General features: G+C 28.0%; 1 protein-coding gene across 1 annotated transcript; it reads left to right on the forward strand.

Moving 5' to 3' along the window:
- Positions 1–16279: 16279 nt before the first annotated feature.
- Positions 16280–17002, forward strand: LOC113373803 (achaete-scute complex protein T3-like). Its single transcript, XM_026614078.1, has one exon. It carries the CDS (start codon positions 16280–16282, stop codon positions 17000–17002), a length of 723 nt encoding a protein of 240 aa, XP_026469863.1.
- Positions 17003–21392: the final 4390 nt, after the last annotated feature.

Below are 21392 nucleotides of genomic sequence, written 5' to 3' on the forward strand. Positions count from 1 at the left end.
GCATTTCGGCCTATAACCAAATTATACCATGGCAAAATTACTGCCAATTATTGATTCATCGCGCCTACTTAAGCACCGGACGACTCCCATCTTATTCCAATTGTACCCGCGCCACATTACCATTCATCCACTAAGATAATGCAAGGAATGTTTTTATGAGATTTGTCAGTTGTAATTTTGAATATTGATTAGAAGCCAGTGATTTAGAAAGGTTTTATGACAAATTTTTTGGAAGCCACAGGCATAATGTATAAAAAGCTCGTTAATGAATGTGTAAATGAAGCAAAAGGCAATGAAGGTTGCTAAGGGCATTTCACTAGTGCAAAGGTTTATAATAAATGCTAATATGCATAATGCAGAAGCAAAAATAATAATTGTTACATGTAGGAGTGTTTAATTAGTCTCGGTAATATAAGTAAATTAATATAGCTGGGCTAATAATCATAAAATACTCCTCTGTCTGATTTACGAATAGGTTTTGCATACTGATATTTATAAATTTTAAAGATTTTTTTATCTCAAATCTGATGTATTAAGTTATCTTTAGCAATAACACTCAAATGTACAATTCAATTTCATAATTATATTAACTTCGTTCGTCTCATCTCTAATATTCACTCAAGTCAATTGACCGTTTTGTATCTGAATATTTGTACTGTGCTCCAATTTGTATGAAATTTTGGAATTAGGTTCATCTTACTCTAAGTTCAAAAGTGAAAATAATTTAGACTTCTTTGCCACTTTCCGAGGGGATGACATCGCTCTTAGTGGTGTATTTTTTTTAAATAACGTCGGATATCGATTAAAGAACTAATTATAAGAAAAAAATCTCATTTAATGTATCTAATTACACTTTCTACAATATTCATCTTTATATGTCTCTCACAACATATAATCTACTCACACATATTATTCTTTTGATATTTTATCCATATGTCATGCTATTTACGACAACAATTATACAAAACTCATCAGAAAGAACTTGAATGAATCAACTGAATCTTTTACACTATTTTTAATTCTCATATTAGTAATTTTTTGTAGGTACTATAAAAACATTTCTGTAGATATCAAAAGTTCATCAATTCTTTATATCATTAGCAGAAAGCTGATAGCATTAAAAACCTATTAATAAAATTTCTAATGAACATCGTATAAAAATATTAAAAATAAAAAGTAATTAATCAATATGTAAAACCATGCTTCAAATGACCACGAGTTAATTTTTTTCTTAAAAAATTAGTAAGAAGCAAATAATCTGTACAACAAAAGAAAATTTAGTATATAAAGTATTACAAATACTGCTAGTTACAAATTTTTATTGATTTTATCGAAAATACAAGTGACCATATTAATTAAAAATAAATTATAATAATTAAATTATATAAAGTATGATCAAGTCATAAAAGAAATAACTTTTAATAAATTATATATTTTATAATAAATTGTAAAAGACGTTCAATACACAGGATTGACTTTAATTAATTTAGAAGTTCTGTATTGTCTTAATTATGAATATAAGAGCAATAAACACCGGAATACAATTATCCAGCAATTATCAGTGTAGATTTTTTAGAAGACACTGGATGGTTGGTCTAAATCTATTCGAAATATTTTGTTTTTAGAATTTTTTTAATACTAATGATTTTTAATTTGATGAAGCAACCAGAAAGGGCTATTTCCACTTGGAAAGATATTTCATACATCGCTAGATATTTTTAATTTTGCAGGACTATCTATTTCACATCGTACTCATCCTTTCTCCTGAGCAATAGATTAATATCCAGAGTGATTTATAGCTATTTCCACAATTACTTAAAATTATGGAACGCCTTTATTCTTCAGTGCATATATCAAAAATACTGAACCCACCCACTTTCATTAACTTCTAAATCGTTCTACAAATACTTTTATATAAAAATCTGTTTCTTTTCTTAATATAATTTTTTTATTCAAATACATGAGTCCTGGCTACCGGCCCGCTACCTCGTCCTATTGATGTATCCGCTGGTAGATCATTTATTTTTTACGGGGGTTGTCTAATTTTGATACGGAACGATTTTTTTGATAGATTTTTGTTAAAGAATTTTTTCATCGGAATAAAAATCAGGGATTGTTCCAACCCACTTTACAAAATCATGCATGTGAAATTTGACTGATGGGAATATGAAATAATGTGACTAAAATAAGTCAGGCATCATGATAATATATAATAAATGAAAAATATTTTGAAATTACGATTAAATAAACTTCTAATACAAATCAAAGCTAATATTCTAATACTAATCATATAAAACAAATCAATAGCTTAGTTTGAGTCTTGAGTTGAAATTGTCCATTACATTTATCATCAATCATAAAGAATAGTTATCATCAATCACAAAGGAATGTCACAGGAACTTAATTTTTAGTACATATGTTTTTGTATTTAATAAGTTTACGATAATGATAGTTTCTTGCATAATGTTGATAAGTCTATCTTCGTTTTAAATTAATACTGATCAAACTATCTTTTAACAATTTGAATTTCATTTTACTACTTCATTGTCCTTCTTCACCTCATCTCTTCCAACAAAGAGTAAATATTAAATTGCAGTCGCTCTAATAGATTTTATCCTGTCACTCTCAACTACGAAAGGATTTTTACATTTGTGATAATTATAATTTGTCTATAATTAAATTATTGTTATAGGTTATAATAAAAAACACTCTGGCGCTTGGAGTGTTTTCTTATGAAAGCAAATAAACGTGGGAACTTTGCGCTCAGAAATTATTTACGTCATGTGTATGTCAATTGTTGGGCGCTTGAAGTTTTAATTATATGAATAATAATGTGGAACTCACAGGTAAAAGGATGCGTGTGTTTCTATATTTTTGTAATAATAGATAATCAGATTTTGGAAAAATTTTAGGACAAAAAGATACAAAATCTTCTATGTTTCCCATCTATTTTATTTTTAACTTCCCGTAGGGTAAGTTATTGTAATCGTCTACAAATCGAAATTGAAAATTTTTGCATTCTTGACGGTTTGAAGGTTTCTGAACATTTTGGCATACCTCAGAAAAAATGGATGTGTGTGTGTGTATGTATGTATGGATACAAATTTCCAGTCGCGTTTTCGGGTGTACGGATCAACCGATTTGAATGATTCAAAAAACATTCGATTCCTATTGATAGGGAGATATGCTGATTAGTATTTGGCAAAGGCAAGTCCAGCCGTTACGGAGATACGGAGTAAAGAATGCAAGAAATAGAAAACGAGTTTTTGAGTGAACCGAGCATCCGATTTGAATGATCTAATAAACATTCGATTAGTAATGATTGGGAGAAGTGATTATTAGTTTTTGGTAATGGCAAGCCCTGCCATTTCGAAGATACAGAGCTAAATGTGCAAAAATGGCAGTTTTTGAGAAAACTAAGCGTCCAATTTAAATGATTCAAAGAACTTTCAGCTTGTTTGAACAAAATAATTGATTTTGGAAAAAAAATGTATAATTTTTTTTTAGTTTTTTTTGCATATCGAAAATAATTCAGATTTTATTTTTAATTCTGACTATAGTTCTAATATACTTTATACAAATAATTTCAACTTTGCAATTCAGTTTATATAATTCTTATAAATATTAGATATTGTTACAATATTTATTTATAATGGGCCGGTATAATAATAATCTATTTGAAAACATTCAGTATGCCTCGAACATTTCGTTACGGTACGGGAAGTTCCAGCAATTTGCCTTAAGGCATGATGCCATATACCCCACTAGTTTATTTAATATAACTTATTTATTTTTGTTTTCAATTAGTCTCAAATCTTTTCTCTCAAAATTTTTAGTCATTTTTAGATAATATTGGTGAAATTGATAATGTTTTTGCGAGTGTTTTTGAGAATACGTCGTCAAATAGTCAAATTTTTTGAACACATGCCTATAATAATTTTGCCAATTTTTGTGTCAAACTATGAAAGTATTGTGGTCTAGAATTTTGGAAAATCAATTTAGTATTTTCAATATTTTCAAAGTTGACCTATTCAAGAACATGAGTACAAGAAAAATCTGACTTTCGATACGATACCCACGATTTCTAAACTTCTATAGATCCGATGTACTTGAATTTTTTTTAGAGTCTTTCTGAAGACCTCTCTTCACTTGATGATGAAAAAAATGTGAATATCAAAAAAAGTTGTAAAAAAAACTTTTTTTTAGGAGACAGTTGCAAATTTGTGAAAAACACTTCTTTAACTTATTTGTGGCTTATACAGTACCGACAGTATTTTAGATTAACAATATTTTTTTTGCTTCAAATTATTTGGAGGGGTGAATGCATGGTTATGGTCAGGTGGCAGTTTTTTGAGAGCCGCCACTTGATCAACATTTATACCTAAAAATATTTGATTATATTTATTTTTTATCTTCTCTAAATCCATAAAACATTAATTAATATTTTGTAAAAAAATATTGCTAAGTCATGATATCATAAAATTATCAAACCGGATTTTCTGGCAAAAACAAACTTTTCAAATATAGTTTGATACAACTATCAAAATCTTTCACTAATATAAGCAGTAATAAATTTTCTCCTTGAATCATTTTATTAATATGTATTCTATACCCCCCTACTTCAGTAACCATGAGACTCTTATATGAATCAAGTGAGAATCAACATGAATGAGATAAGAAATGCGTATATACTATGTGAAGTAAGACTGACTCCGGTTGTAAATTCATTCAAGACGCCTCGGTCTAAAGTTACATGTTGGATTCTTGTCGTGGGGACATAGAAATAACATGTGTAATCCAATAGGACTTTGAAAATTAAGATGTACTAGAAATTTAGATTATAAAGATCGATATAAGATAATGTATGTCAAATAAGAAAACAATGTTAACCAGATTGTTGTTTAAAGATATTTCTATTAGCTCAATTTATGAATGATGTAGCACATTGAGCAATGATCTATGAATTGAGTTGATTTTGGGTGTGTCACAGAAAATTATTTGATTTTATTGATTTTGAGTTAGTTACATAGATCGTCAACACTAAATTGCAAAATCATTTTGTTTCACAATTACCTTTCTACTTAGTATTTTATCATTTTTACAACTTTTGGTGAACCTTGCCAACAATAGTAGGAGAGACTGGGTACGGCTGTGCCACATTTTGATCAGCAAAAAAATAGTTAATTTACAAGACAGCTAGGAGAAAAGTAAATTAAATAATAATGTGAGCATTTGTCTACGAGAAAATACACAAATACTATCCTTAAATATGATAGTCATAAAATCAAATCATACAAGAAAAAGGAGAGTGTCACAACCGTCCATATTCGATGACTTTCGGCTCTAAAAAAGCAATTCGGTCTACAGATCATGTTAATGTAGGACGCGGACTTAATACATTAAAGGAAACTTGTTCAAAAATACATACTTTGTCTTTCTCGCTTTGAACCCTATCTCAAAATGAGTATTGTTTACCTGTTATGACAACTGTCACTACAGTAATCTGTCACAACCGTACTTAACATTTGTCCACGAGGAAATAAAAAAATACTGTCCTTAAATAGGAAGTTCTTAATCATAAAATCAAATCATACAAGAAAATGACGAGTGTCACAACCGAGGACTTTTGGCTCTTCAAGCATGTCGGTCTACAGTTCGTAGGGCGCTGACTCAATGCAATAATGGAAACTTGTTCAAACAAAAATACTTTTTATTTCCCTCTTTAAACTCTATCACAAAATTAGTACACTTCAGCTATTATTTAGCATTCTTCCCTATTTTTTTTTAAATCAGGACCTCTCAAAGTCCATTACATAAATCCATTTAGCTTTATACATCAGTATATTTATGTTTAACATCTCAATTCAGCAGAACAATATTAATTTCGATTTGTTCGCAAGTAAAGGGCGACCGTGTTGCGTCCGAGTAAATTTATTGTGTCCAAGATAAAGCGCGAGAGAATTGAGACAGGTTTACTGCATATACGCGAGCATTATGCGATTCAGGTGTCGTCAACCTTTCATAAAAAATTAGTAGTTATTTATAAAGAAATTACCTAGAAAAACTTATTTAGTAAATGTTGAATTAAGCAATCCGTACGAACATTTCGACTTGGATCTCGCAAGGGGCACTTCAGGTTTACTCTTCTGTGATTTTGATGAAATTTCGCATGATGATAAGGTTGATATTCAAATCAAAAACTTTATATTATTAGAGGCTTATAAGAAATGCTTCAATTATAAAGTACAACAATCAAGAAAAAAGTCCAACATAATTCAAAATGTAAACTTCCCTTCTTTAAATAATATTGATACAATTTATAGGCATCAATTGAACTCAATAATAACTGTAAGGAGGGAGGTTTGACAAAAAATCACTTTGGGGAGGGAGGAGTCTATTAAGATATCACGTGTATTTATTTTGTACCTAAATTTTCAAAAAAAATCACAAATTGTACAAATTTTTCGTAAATTCGAAAAATTTGTTCAAAAACTTTAACGTAACTAAAAATACATGTGATGTTTGTTGGCGGAAGGGTGATAATTTTAAATATCACGACGTATCACCAAGAGGGATGGGGGGTCCAAACCGACCTAAAAATCGATCACATGATTAATGGACGCCTCCTAAAGTTTATGTAGATGACGCTATTATATCAAAATCAAAATCAAAATCAAATCAAAAGCATTATATCTCGACGGCATTGCAGTATTTTCTTAAAACAGTTATCAAAAAACTAATAAATCAATAAGTAAATTCAAGTAGATAAGTAGATTATTAAGATATCTTTATTTTTTAGAACATTCTGAACATTTTGGCAGACTTTAAAAAAAATTATATATGTGTGTTTGTGTGTGGCATGTATGTATCTATGTTCGGAAACATTTTTTTATGATGTGATCGACTTCGATTGATATAATGAGGAAGATTTTTATTATGTTTACAGCCCCTGATTATATATTTAATCCATTGGGCACTTCCTTTTGTCGAGACCTCTGACTATAGATCCGAGATCAGAGATCCAAGATCGTGTGATTTATTAGTGATTCGCGACGCAGAGTAATTGGATTTCGATTCACACAATAATTTTTAGGACGTGATATCTGTGCGAGACCGTTTTCTTATCAGACACTGTTTATCTTATGTGAATATTGTTGGTACAGAGAAAAATGCATTTGATTTTGCATCTAACATGCAGTAAATACTTTGAGAGAAATTCTATTTAAAACTATAATGAAATTGCTTTCAAATTTTATCTCAATAACTGTAGAAATGTGTAGTGACAGGACATAAAAATCTTTTAAAATTACTCAATATTAATGATTAAAACAAGTTTTCTTTAATGAATATATAAAGACTCCGACATAAACACAATGAAAAATGAAATACGAATACATTTAGACAAAAAAGTAAAAGCAGCCTTGAGGATCATCCAAACTCACTTCCCAGAGGACTACGCCACAAATAGTACTGGCAAGATAAAAAAATGATGTTACATTAAATATTTTATTTTTATCATTTTTGCCAACTGGTTAGAAGATTTTATATTTTTAAATTTATTTAAATAATTTGTCGTCCATTCCAAGACAAGTGTAAATATTACTATATAATGGAGAAAAAAAATCTCAATTACAATTATTATGAATATTAAATAGAATATATCTTTGCAATGCTATCTTAAAAATAACAAAATTCCGCTTCTCAATTACAAATATTATGAATATTAAATAGAATATATCTTTGCAATGCTATCTTAAAAATAACAAAATTCCGCCTCTCAATTACAAATATTATGAATATTAAATAGAATATATCTTTGCAATGCTATCTTAAAAATAAAAAAATTGCGCCGAAAAACCTGACCTTACCTGACGCGGGTTCGGTAGGCGAATGAAGGAAGAGCCAAGAAATAAATACATCGGTCTTCGACTTCGGCATCATCCCAAAAAAGCGGTAGAAAAATACCTTAGAAGAAATAGAAATAAAAGACGGAACAACATCACAATATCAGACAAAATAGACGCCACATCAACGACCAGTAAGAATCATATAGTAAACCAATGATAAATTTAAATCACATGTGAAATTCACATAGGGCAGTGCACAAAGGTCTAATTTGACCAACAAATTATATCATAACAAATAACACATATAAAACAAACAATTATTTGACTATGTGCAGTAAAACTCCCAGCTAATTGTAGAAATGTGTTGTTTTTTCCTGTTCTTCCTGTTTTTGTTTTAATTTGTCTCTTGGTGCTTTTTACTTCATAGACGAGGTAAAATGGGACAACCAGGTGGAAACTGGTACAATGTCATATTTTTAATTTTAGAGTGATTTTAAGAATAATAAATAATAGCTACATTATTCAATCACTACGAAATACAAACTTCAAGGGCACATTTTTCACAAAGATCACTCTATATTTAACCAGGATCAGGTATTTCGTAAAAAATATTTACCAGCTAAATTGGAATAACTGTTTAATTAATTCATCTCTTGTAAATTTGTTTTTTTTTAACTTAATTTACTTTTTTAATGATTATTTTCATTATTAAATCAATATAATTCAATAAAATAAAACTTTCAAGGGCACATTCTTTACAAAGATCACCCTATATTTAATCAGGATCAGGTATTTCGTAAGAAATATTTACCGGCAGAGTTGGAATAACTATTATTATTTCACTTATCTCTTGCAAAATTGTTTTTTTAACTTAATTTACTCTCTTTATGTATTATTTTGTTATTATTAACACCTTTGCCAGTGTAAAGATTTAGTTGATCCGTTTTACATCACCCAAATGTAAACTTTTATACAGACTATATAAAAAAACTGTTAAAACTATCTTAAAAATAACACATTATTTTATAAAACAACGAAAACTTAAGAATTATATTTAGGTAAGATAATCTCAAAGCCAAAAAAATACCAACGAATGCAATAACTTTTGTAACAAATATTGGTACAAGGCTGATAAATTCCTGATTAATTTCCTGATTAAGGTAATGGCTGGTTACATATCTTTGGATTTTTACTTTGAAATGGTATATTAAATAATATTTAAAGGATACGATTTCTACTTTAAAATAGTACTCTATACTTTACTTGGTTTTGAAATAATGGTGGTGTACCATTTACCTCCCGGACCTTAAAACCTCATCTACCCTATGTATAAAAATTTAAAAATATATCTAAGAGACATTGCAGAAACATTATTGAAATAGATAAATAAAAATTTAATTTAATTTTCTGCAATGGAATACACCGCATATTTAAGAAGGAATCAAAATATTAACTAATTCAATTTTTATATTTATTTATTTATTTTATTACGTAGAACACTCAGAATATTTAAGAGAAATCCAAAAAATTAACTAAGAAATCTTTTTAATTTACTATGAATTTATTTATTATATTTAAAAATTATTTTTAAAAAATCGATAAAAAATTTAATTAATAATAATATTAATAATAATATTAATAATAATAATATCTATTGCAAGGTAACAATTTATAAAAAATTTAGAAATTGAAATAGATAAATAATTTTTTTTTTAATTTTGTTTATTATCTTTTTGATTTACAACTGTCCAGTAAAGGTCATTCAATAAATTTGATGAATTTACAATAGCCGGCCGAAAAAGGTCATTGTATACTACATGGACATTTTGGAAAAAATAACTCAGTAGTTGTTATTTCATTCGATATAAAATTCACAATATTTTATTGATAATTATATAATTTTAACAATTTACTTATGGAATAATTTCTTATTCTATTTATTTATTATGAAATAATAATTTTTATTTTATTATAAAATAATGATTAAGTTATTTCCATTTTTTATCAGGAGAGTTGATGGCTTAAATCCAGTGGCGCTTTTCTTTTCAATCTTCTTGGATAGTTATCAAAAAATTAAATTGTATTATTTTTGTCAAATTTTAATGAACATATTTAAGAAGAATAAATGTGTTGAAAAATGTGTAAAAATAGAAAAAAAAAGTAAATGAATAAAACAAGAAAAATATGTAACCGTAATTCCAAATGGGAAAATAATGAAAAAATAGGGTAAAAAGCGATACGATTACCTGAAGAAAGCATAATTTAATACTTATAAACATTACATCAATTTTAATCAATTTTGGATTCACATTAGATTCTTACCAAAGTCGCTGGCTCACACACTAATACGCAACTGTATTAGTGTGATATTCGTACAACTGCATTTTCGGACTCTTACGCGTGCTGTGAGACCGAGAGAGCTTTACACGGAAGAGTGGAAGTCGGAAAGGGACAAACGCTATGCAAGCTGCAAGCTTTTCTTGTGAAGTAGGGGTGGTGCACGCGTGCTAACGAGAGCGGTGCGTAGCAGCTCCGAGAGCAGTGCGACCGAGTGAGATGCGAGACAGAGTTTACGCATACTGTAAAGTGCGTATATGTATAGATACTCATACTGTGAGAGTTGTAAGAAATAGGGGTGTGTGATTGAATAAATTATGTAAACTTTAAATAAACAGTGAAAATAATTAAGTTTAGTAAGTTAGTAATTCACCTAAAATATGATTAATTAAGTTCAAATATCTGTATTTCTATTACTTAATGCTATTTAAAATGTGGTGTTGCTAAGTGTCTTTAAATAGAAATAAATAATACTCAAATATAAAAACTATAATTTGATACACCTTTTCTTATTAGTCTCTAAATATCTGTGTGATTGAATGAATTATGTAAACTTTTAATAAATAGTGCAAATAATTGAGTTCAAAATGTTGTGCGAATACATAGTAATTTACCTGAGATATATTTAATTAAGTTTAAATATCTATATTTCTATTACTTATTGCTATTTAAAATGTGGTGTTGTTAAGTGTTTTTAAATGAAAATAAATAATACTCAAATATAAAAAAATATATTTGTTACACCTTTTCTTATTAGTCTCTAAATATCTGTGTGATTGAATGAATTATGTAAACTTTTAATAAATAGTGCAAATAATTAAGTTCGAAATATTTTGTAAATATATAGTAATTTGCCTAATAAGATATATTTAATTAAGTTTAAATATCTGTATTTTTATTACTTATTACTATTTAAAATGTGGTGTTGTGAAGTGTTTTTAAATGGAAATAAATAATACTCAAATATAAAAAAAATATATTCGATACACCTTTTCTTATTAGTCTCTAAACATCTGTGTGATTGAACGAATTTTGTAAACTTTTAATAAACAGTGCAAATAATTCAGTTCAAAATGTTTTGTAAGTATATAGTAATTTACCTAATAAGATATATTTAATTAAGTTTAAATATCTCTATTTTTATTACTTATTGCGATTCAAAATGTGGTGTTGTTAAGTGTTTCTAAATGCTAATAAATAATACTCAAATATAAAAAAATTAATATATTTGATACACCTTCTCTCATTATTCTCATAATATCTGAATAAATAATAAACTAGAAAGCGTCTATTAATCACGTGAGACTTTTAGAAGGAGGTTGTGTTTAACAAAAAATTACATGGGGGAGGGAGTCTACTTAGATATCACGTGTATTTATTTTTTACCTAATTTTTTTTCAAAAAAATCCAAAATTTTATGATTTTTTCGTAAATTCGAAAAAAAAATCGTAAAATTTTATGTGACTAAAAGTATAAGTAATATTTAATGGGGAAGAGAGGGTAATTTTAAATATCATGACGTATCACCTGGCGGGAGGGGATGTGGCAAAAACTCTATCACGTGATTAATAGTATATATAGCATAATATAAGTAGCATTTTGCTTTAAGGCAGTTGTATGAACTTTTCCATACGTATACATATATACTTGATGAAATAAAACTTTTGCTCTCACTATGAAATAATTATTATATTACAATAGAATTTCCAATTGATGTCTTCCAAACATAATTATAATATCTGTAAATGTATAATAAAGATTAATTTGTTCAACAAAATTTATTTAATTCATTCTTCCTTCTAAAACTTTTTTTAATGTGGACGTAAACTGTAATCAGTCAATACCTAGTGAAGTTTGATGAATTTTTATAAATCAACCGCTAATCGTAGACCTATAATATTTTTATATGTTGTTTTAGACTACGAAATCCATTGTTATACAAAGTTTCATAAAAATTGTCAAAAACAATCATCATTCTTTTTACATAGAAATGGCCCGGCCAATCTTTAGCAAAAACTAATCAACGTGGTTCCCAACTTATATATTTCGAACAATTGTTTAATATTTAAAATCGATTCAAGATTGTTGATTAAAATGTAAATGACGAACATTCTTACACTTTTCTGATAATTACAAAGAAACGGCGTGGTCGATCAAATCTGACAAATGCTAGCCCTTATCGAGTCACATCGAATGGCTTTTAAATTTTTGAAATCGATTCAGGCGTTTTTGACAAAATGCCGACGAAAAGTCAACAATTGGCTTGTATACACAGGCACACACATACTTTACCAAATCTGTTCTCATTCTATTCAGAATTAGTTGAAACATCGAGAAAATATAAAATTAGCAAAATGTTTTTTTTCTCCTTGGGAAAGTTGAAAAATTGTGACATTATTGATGCATTTTCTTGTTTTACACGCACTATTCGGATCGGCAGTATCGTGAACACGAACATTGATTTACATTGATAGATTAAAAATATTTGTTCAGAAAATAATTGAAACGTAGCGCTGTAAGAAACAAAAGAAAAAAGTTCTCCAGAATTTAGCAATAGATTTTACACTTAAATAAGTTTGCGGACATTTCTTTGAGTTAATATTTAGAATAAGAACAGCTTCATATTTTTGTATTTTATAATCAATTAGCAACAAGTAAAATTTAAGATAATTTCAAGTATTATTTCATATGGACCGCATTTCATATCAGAAAACTTTTGGTAGTATTTCAAATGTCAAAATCGATTACCAATCCAGCGATTGGATGTCATGTTAAGAAAACAATAAAAAATGACAATAAAAAATCATTTGTTATAAAAATGCAACAATATCGAACTTACCAACAAACGAATTTCTCGTCAACTTTTCGATCTTCAACCTGCCATCCCTAGTCGATACGCGTGCTGCGTCCAGCAAGGTGTTGTGCATGTGTGCAGCACGGTGCATCGGATTGGACCATCACACGTGCACATCGATGCACATGTGTTGGTGGCACGCGTTTAGGGCAAATGTTAATATCGCCATCTCTATCCAACAACCTTTATCCCATCTGCACCGACTGAGATAAAAGACGAAAGCTGCAAGTGTGATCGAAGGGTCTGTGTAGAGTGGAACGATATCTGATATTTTCTCTGGAAATTGTAAATTTTTTGATTTTTGCCGAATTTAAGTCAATAGCGAAATATATTTGCATTAAGAAAACGAAAGGTTTTTTGAAAATGGTTGTTTACATGCCAGGTGTATTTGCGCTCCCGTGGAGAGCGCTTGGGGATTTTTGATATGGAATAAGTTTTTTAGAGTTAATTTATATCTATATTTTGAAACAGATCTTTTTATTGGGTCTATTAAAAAGTAAAACAAACAAACTAATTTGGCGAACGTCATATAAATGTATTTCTTTTCTGGAAATATGATGGTTTACAACTCCGATCCCATATTTAAGAAAACCGTACTAGGAAATATGATAAACTTTTCTCTTTTTGGCAAAATAAAAATGGATAAAAATAAATTTGCTCTTCACTGTATTTTATTATATAGCATAGTAAATAAATTAAATAAATATTTTAAAATCTGGCATTACATAACTTTATAAAATATTAAATTTATGTTTCCTAATACATCATATATTTATATGCTGCAATGGAATACTCAGTACATTTAAGAAGGAACCAAAATATTTAATTTTTATGTCTAATTGAATTTTTATGACTAATTGAATTTTTATATTTATTAAATTATTTTATTACTCCGAACACTCAGAAAGAATATTAAAAAAGAATTCAAAATATTAACTAATAAATCATTTAAATTTAATATAAATTTGTTTATTTTATTTATAAATTATTTTAAAAAAATCGATGAAAAATCGTATTAATAATAATAATATCTATTACAAGGTAACAAATGCAAATGTTTCATGAAAGTGTTGACAAAAATATTTAAATTTTTTTTAAATGATTATAAAATTTGTTTATTTGTACTTATCTTACAAGTATTTTAAATTAGTAAAAATAGAATCCAAAATATTAACTAAGAAATCTTTTGAATTTAATTTGAATTTATATCTATTGTTTCTAAATTATTTTTAAAAAATCGATAAAAAAATGTATTAATAATAATAAATTATAGTGAATATTACAAGGTAACAAATGTTAATATTTCATGAAAGTGTAGACAAAAATTTTTATACAATTTTAAAAAATAACTATAAAATTAGTTTTTTTGTACTTATCTTACAAGTATTTTAAATTAATAAGAAAATAAAATAAAGATACATCCAAATAAAATAATAAATTCATTTTAATATTAATATTTTTTTATAAATGTGAAAAAAATACTTTTAATGCTGGAATAATTTACAAAAGTTTACTTTTCCAAAATGAGAATAAAATTAATTTATAAATAGGATTTGGTGCCATACTACACTATAAAATCTCTAGCAAAAATATGTATCAATTCATATTTAAAGTTAAAATATTCAAATTATTAAATTTAATTAAAATTAAATTAATATCTAAAAATTGACTGAAATTTTTATTGTTTGTAAAATAGAATAATTTTTTATAATAAAATAAAAAATTAATCATTTTAAATGAAATGTAACTTGATTCACAGTTTTAAAGAATTTTATAGAGAATAGAACTTGCACATAAAGTGAACATAAAAATCTTTATGCATGCAACAAGTTTCAGATTGCGTTCAAATCTTTGAGTAGATTTAAAATTTGAGCTAATTAAAATTTTATTTTAATAACTAAGTGACAATATTTACAAGTATATTATTGAAGCATATTATTATTATTCTTTTTAAGTAAATATATAAAAAATTAAATTAAATCATTATTGCCAGTAAATTATTCAAAAATCACTATAAGAGTGCAGTTATAAGTATATCAGTTATATATTATCATGTTATACTATATAAAAATTGTTACTATATTTGTAAAGTTTTATAATAAGAAATAAATAATTAATTTTTTTCAGTCAAATTATTTTTTTTAAGTTTTGTTTAATTTTTTTCTGAATATTAAAATCAAATACAAAATTCTCGTAAAATCTCGTAAATCTGTAAAATCTCGTTTCTTCTAAAATTTAATATCATTTTAAATGAAAAACAACTCGATTCACAATTTTAAAGTGTTACAGAGAACAGAACTTGCACATAAAGTGAAAATAAAAATATTTATATATACTATAAGTTTCGGATTGCGTTCAAATCTTTGAGTAGGTTTAAAAATTGAGCTGATTAAAATTTTAGAATTATAACTAAGTGACAATAATTACAAGCACATAAATTATTGAAGCTTGCATCTGATTATTATTTTTATGGAAATATATAAAAAATTAAATTAAATCATTATTACTATTAAATTATTCAAAAGACCTCATAAGAGTGCAATTATCATGTTAATCTAAATGAAAATTATTACTATCAATAATTGTACAGTTTTATAATGAATAATTATATTTTTTCAGTAATTTTTATTACAAAATTTTCGTAAATATCAGGTTAATCTAAATTATTACTATCAATATTTGTAAAGTTTTTATAATGTATAATTATATTTTTCAGTACTTTTTTTCAGTTCGGTTTATTTTTTTTCCTGAATATTAAAATCACATCCAAAATTTTCTTAAAATCTCGTAAATCTGTAAAATCTCGTATCCAAAATTCAACTTTGCTTTTAGCCGGCCGGCAGCGAGCACGCACCGCCGGCGTCGGGTGTTATGTTATTTAACAGGCGCAACAGTTGAGTCTTCGAACTTCGTGGCGGGGGAAAAGTTCCCATGCGTGTACGAGAGCGAGAGGCCAGGTTGAAATAAAACAACCCGCTTCGCCGCACTGCTCGCGCTCATGCCGAAAGCTCTCAAGAAGTAGTGGGAGAATGCCGCGCTAACTCGAAAACAGAAAAGCTCCGCGTTGGTGGGGATAGGATACCATCAAGAGAACCACGGTACTTAGTCAGACAGCTTTAGTCCTTTTGTATCATTCTTATTTCGACCGTCTTACAGTGTGCACGTTCTAAAATTTTCAGTTTTGTAACAGTGAAGTTTACAAGTTTGTGAAGTTAAGTGTATGGACTATTTTTTTGTTGAAATGGCAGCTATGACAATGACATCGCAACAAATTGGAAACAAAATGTTGACAAACAACTACCAAATAATCGATGCCCAAAACTACGAAAACCAAAGGGTGTTATTACAAACACCGTCTCCGCAAATGTTATCGCCTGTCGAATATCAGCAACAGTTGCCGACAAAGCGGCCTTTGGCACCGGCTCCTGAACGCCAAACTGTTCTCATTTCTCAACAACCACCAGCTAAAAGGAAAGCATATCAAAACCAAAATTATGGAATCCAACCTGCTTCAGTTGCCCGCAGGAACGCTAGGGAAAGAAATCGTGTCAAGCAAGTCAACAATGGTTTTGCAACTTTACGTCAACATATTCCTAGTTCCGTAGCTACTGCTCTATCAGCGGGTCGTGGCGCTTCGAAAAAACTTAGCAAAGTCGATACTTTGCGAATGGCAGTTGAGTACATTAGAGGTCTTCAACAATTATTAGATGAAGTTGATGGCAATAACAGGGACGTTGACAGAGAAGTTGCAAGGGAAAGCAGCATGATGGTGCAAACTCCTCCTTGTTCGGAATCATCAGCTTCACCTACACCTTCTTTTGCTTCCGATGGAAGTTTGGGAGGACAAGCTTATCCTGCAGTTAGTACAGATTTGCAATTCAGAGACTCCTACGATGCCTATGAACCAATGAGTCCAGAAGACGAAGAACTTTTGGATGTCATATCTTGGTGGCAACAACAATAACGACAGGTTAGTTTCACAATCATAACTATTTTATCAAATTTTGAAAATAATTTATTCTTAATTTTTTTTTAAATAGATTTTTTTTTCAAAATTTACATTCCTAATTTAGTAAGATTGTTTTAGTGCTTAGTGTTAAATTTTCTAAAAATTATTTCTGTGGAACATCGTGTAACATTTCGAAATATTTCATTTGAACAACAAAACATCCTGCTGATAAATCATTTTGAATTTAAATATTAAATTGTACAAACAAATTTCCTATCAAATATTCCGTGTCGAAAAAAATTTGCATTTTCATCCGTGCTAAATTTTTCGCAATGGTTTTAAAAAATAAATCAAACTTTCTCTCAAAGGACAAATCGTAATTTATTACATTCGGTTATGATAATAAGCATTCCCTAAAAAAACTTTCATCCCTTCGTAAAACTTTTTAAAAACCCTGTGCACTGACTATGGTATTTACCTGTACGGGTAATAACAAAAACGCACTGTGTCGCATTTTACCGTACCCCGTCGATCATATGTTACATAATGTTAAAGCATTGTTGAGGATTTGACACATAAATAGCCCAGGTAAAATGCAGGTAGTAGACTTTTTTGACATCCAAAATTCGCTTTGCCTATAAAAGTTCATCAATAACCTATAGTACAAAGACGTAGAATTTTATACGTATGCAAGACCGAGCAAAAATAATATTGATTCTAGATTTATATACGCGCATATCGTGTAACGGCCTTTTTTCACATATTTTTTTCTTAAATAGTTCAGGCAGTTCCTTGTTTGTGTTCCATCTCTTTTTGAAAATACATGTCTCGCTTTCTTGCATAGGCTGAAATATAGTTTTTTTTTAAGTTTCTTGAATTTCGGTCCCAAGATTTTGTAAAGAAATACGAGCACTGATGCATGATGTCTTTAGAAAAATGTGTATAAAAAATATATAAAGTTTTTTTGCGCCTTTTAGGGGTAGTCAACCATTTTTAAATATATGAACATCAATAACAACCTTAGTCGTTCTAAAAATACTATCATATTATTATTATGATTACTTATGTGTTTGTTCTTTTTGTTACAGATATTCCATAAAAGCAGCTTTTCAAGCTTCCAGAAGTTCAAAGTTTGAGCTTTTTTGTGAACTTGATGACTTACGACAGTGCCTTAAACAATACAGAAACCAAGGAAAGTGATAGTCCGTTATACAATACATCAAGCATTCCTCATATTATTATAATAACTCCTACCAAATCCAGTGATAAAAAACTAAAATTGAAAAATATTATGAAGTCGATATATTGTTGTTGAAAAATCTAGTCATTATAATAATTATTGATAAGATATTGTATTGATAAGAGTTAATTTATCAATATACCTCTTTTTGTATATTATATATATTTATAGTAAATTTGTTATTGAAAAGAAGAGTTATTTGAGTGTAAGTTCTAATTACACAGAGACCTTGTTTTATAAATAAGTATTAAATTATTGATATTTCATCAAGTGCCTTTTGAAAGTCTTAGAAATAATAACGACACGTATTATTAGCATTTAGTAAGTTATTCATGACTTTTTAGAATAAGCGTTGCCGTAATATAAAATTGCATTATATAATTTTTTAGACACTATTATTTTTTAAAAAAATATTGTATTAATTATTGTAAAATTATTTTGTTGTGTCTATTCAATCAAATGATTTAAAATTTTGTAAAAAAAATACTGTAAGCGTACTAAGAATAATTTTGATATATAATATTACGGCAACGCAAAAACGTACTTAAGACAAAGAAGATCTGATGCCAGTGACTTAATAGGCTAAAATAAATATTGTAAATAGCGTTTTGTACATATATTTTTGATACTAAGATGTTATATATAAAGTTAAGCACTGATTATAATAAACATGGTCAGAAATGACAAATATTTAAAAAAAACTTTGAATTTTATTTTTTATCTCATATGTTTTTATTCTCCACAGGTTATTTGATATTGACATGATTTTACTAAATCTTAAAAATTTTGTTATTCAATAAAATATTCAATTTAAAGTGTTCTACAAACATTTTGAAAAAACTCGAATAACATAGGACTAAAATTTCTAGTTGATTGATATATCTGATAGTTTTCACTTGAACACATTTATTTCTCCTAAATAATTTTTTGTGAAGATATACTATCATATTATAGCAATAACAATTCATTCATAATATTATCAAAATCACATTTATACAACTTAAATTAAATCAAAAACTTTATTATAAGTTGCCCTATTCATGTTCTGCAAAAGTATTATATTACTACTAGAAAATATTTTAAGTACAGTCGTAGAACCAAATTTGTGCAAGAATATTTCTATAGATTCACTAGTATAATTTGGTACATTAAACTCATAGATATTATAATATCAATAAGTTTAAAAGCTCACAAATTATATTAGGAAAACTTTTGTAATATGCTTGTGTCAAAGTACTTAAACTGGGAAACGATGCCATAAATTGTTGTTAAAAATTGTAAATTTTAAGTATTTTAAAATTTGTAGGTAATTTAATAAAGAATTTAATTTTGTTATTTACGTATAAACTATTGCTAATTGATGTTAAGTATATTCATCCCAATATAGTTCTTCATAAGCTCAATAATGTAATCAATATAAACAAATTTAAAACGATCTGCCTGATAATTAAACAATATATTTGTTAACTCTGTTAACAAAAATTTTTTTTCCATAAAATCTACTTTATCATGTGTGTATCGTTAAATTTATGAAACCTTACATGCTGAACTGTGAGTATTGTTACAAAATCTTTAAAGTAAACTGAAAATTCTTGAATGCGAGCTTTATTCTCACAATCAGATCAATAAGATATCAACTCTGTGTGAATTCGTATCAAACACGTGCAATACCGATAGAACATTTATCATATGTGGATGACATATTAAACAGAGTGACAATACATATCTTTGTACTGCTGAGATAGCAGGATCTTAAAATGTCTTGTATAAAACTGTAACTTAAAAAATAGTCTTCATATAAAACATCGATATATCATTGAGCAACATTATGAAACCAATCGTAATATTTAATTTTTACTATTCTTTATAAATAAACTAAATTATTAAATCGTTTCAGTACATATAAGTTTCAAATATGACTCAATGGTAGGTTGCAAGGCAAGTTGGATGCAATTTACAATATGTGTAGATATACGTTTTAATAAATAATAGTTTGATTTTTATATAATCTACCTGTCTAACAGTTTAATTGTTGGTGCCTAAGTTACTACATTTCCACCTGTTTACCTGCTTACCTGTCCACCTGTTTACCTGTCTACTTGTCTACTTGTCCACTTGTATACCATTCTGCCTGCCTTTCTATCTATCTTTCTATCTATTGACCTGTCGACCTCTCTACAAGTCTATTTGTCTACCTGCTTACCTGTCGACCTGTCTGAAGAGTCTACTTGTTTACCTATCTACCTGTCTACCGGACCACCTATTTACCTGGCAACTTGCCCATCTCTCTCTCTTCCCATTTTGTATACTTGTGTGTATGTTTTTGACTAATTCTACATATCTACAAATTTATAATATTGATTTGCAATGACAATTTTTGTATTTAAAAAATAAAAATATTACCTATAAAAAAAATCATTGCTTTCGGCTAGCGATATATTCTTCCTCTAATGACAGACGAGCGAGCGCCAAAATAATTCGAACAATTACAAAGGTTCAAAAACTTGAAATGAAGATCGAAGAATTAAAGAAACAACAAAGAACATAACAAACAACCTATAATTCGCAAAAACGCAGTCGCCAAACAGCCATCGGCTACGAAATAAACGAAATATAATGAAATATGAACAATTTATCATTACACAATTCCATCACTACAGAAATAATTACGACCATCAAGTGATATTTTATTTAATTGCATGCATTCCCATTGCGTCACTTGCGTTTTAATTTTTTTTGACTATTTTTCGAATGACATATGAAAAAATACGCTTCTGGATATACGCATTCGTCATAAAGAATAATGCGTGAATATGGATAATTAAATTTAATTCGGAATTGTTCACACTCGACATTTTGCATGTTACATACATGGCAATGAAACATTCGATCTTTTGTATGATTGCTTTTAAATATTACATTTATCACGTGTTTCACAAAAAATATCAATTTCATATTTAAGATCTAATAAGGTATGCAATACTATGTCCTTCAGATGAAACAAATAACCGCATGAAATAAAAATGCTGCGATATTTAAAGTTATTAACTTTCAGTAGGATAATATATAATAATTAATTAAAGATCGAAAATGAACTTCTGTGCATCTAATTACTTTTAAAAATGAATGAAATTTTGTGTGAGTGTGTATATGCGGATACAATTT

Source organism: Ctenocephalides felis, unplaced genomic scaffold (genome assembly GCF_003426905.1).
Source record: "Ctenocephalides felis isolate EL2017-DRISC unplaced genomic scaffold, ASM342690v1 CF-g0.4_SCAFFOLD_01604, whole genome shotgun sequence".
Classification (NCBI taxonomy): domain Eukaryota; kingdom Metazoa; phylum Arthropoda; class Insecta; order Siphonaptera; family Pulicidae; genus Ctenocephalides; species Ctenocephalides felis.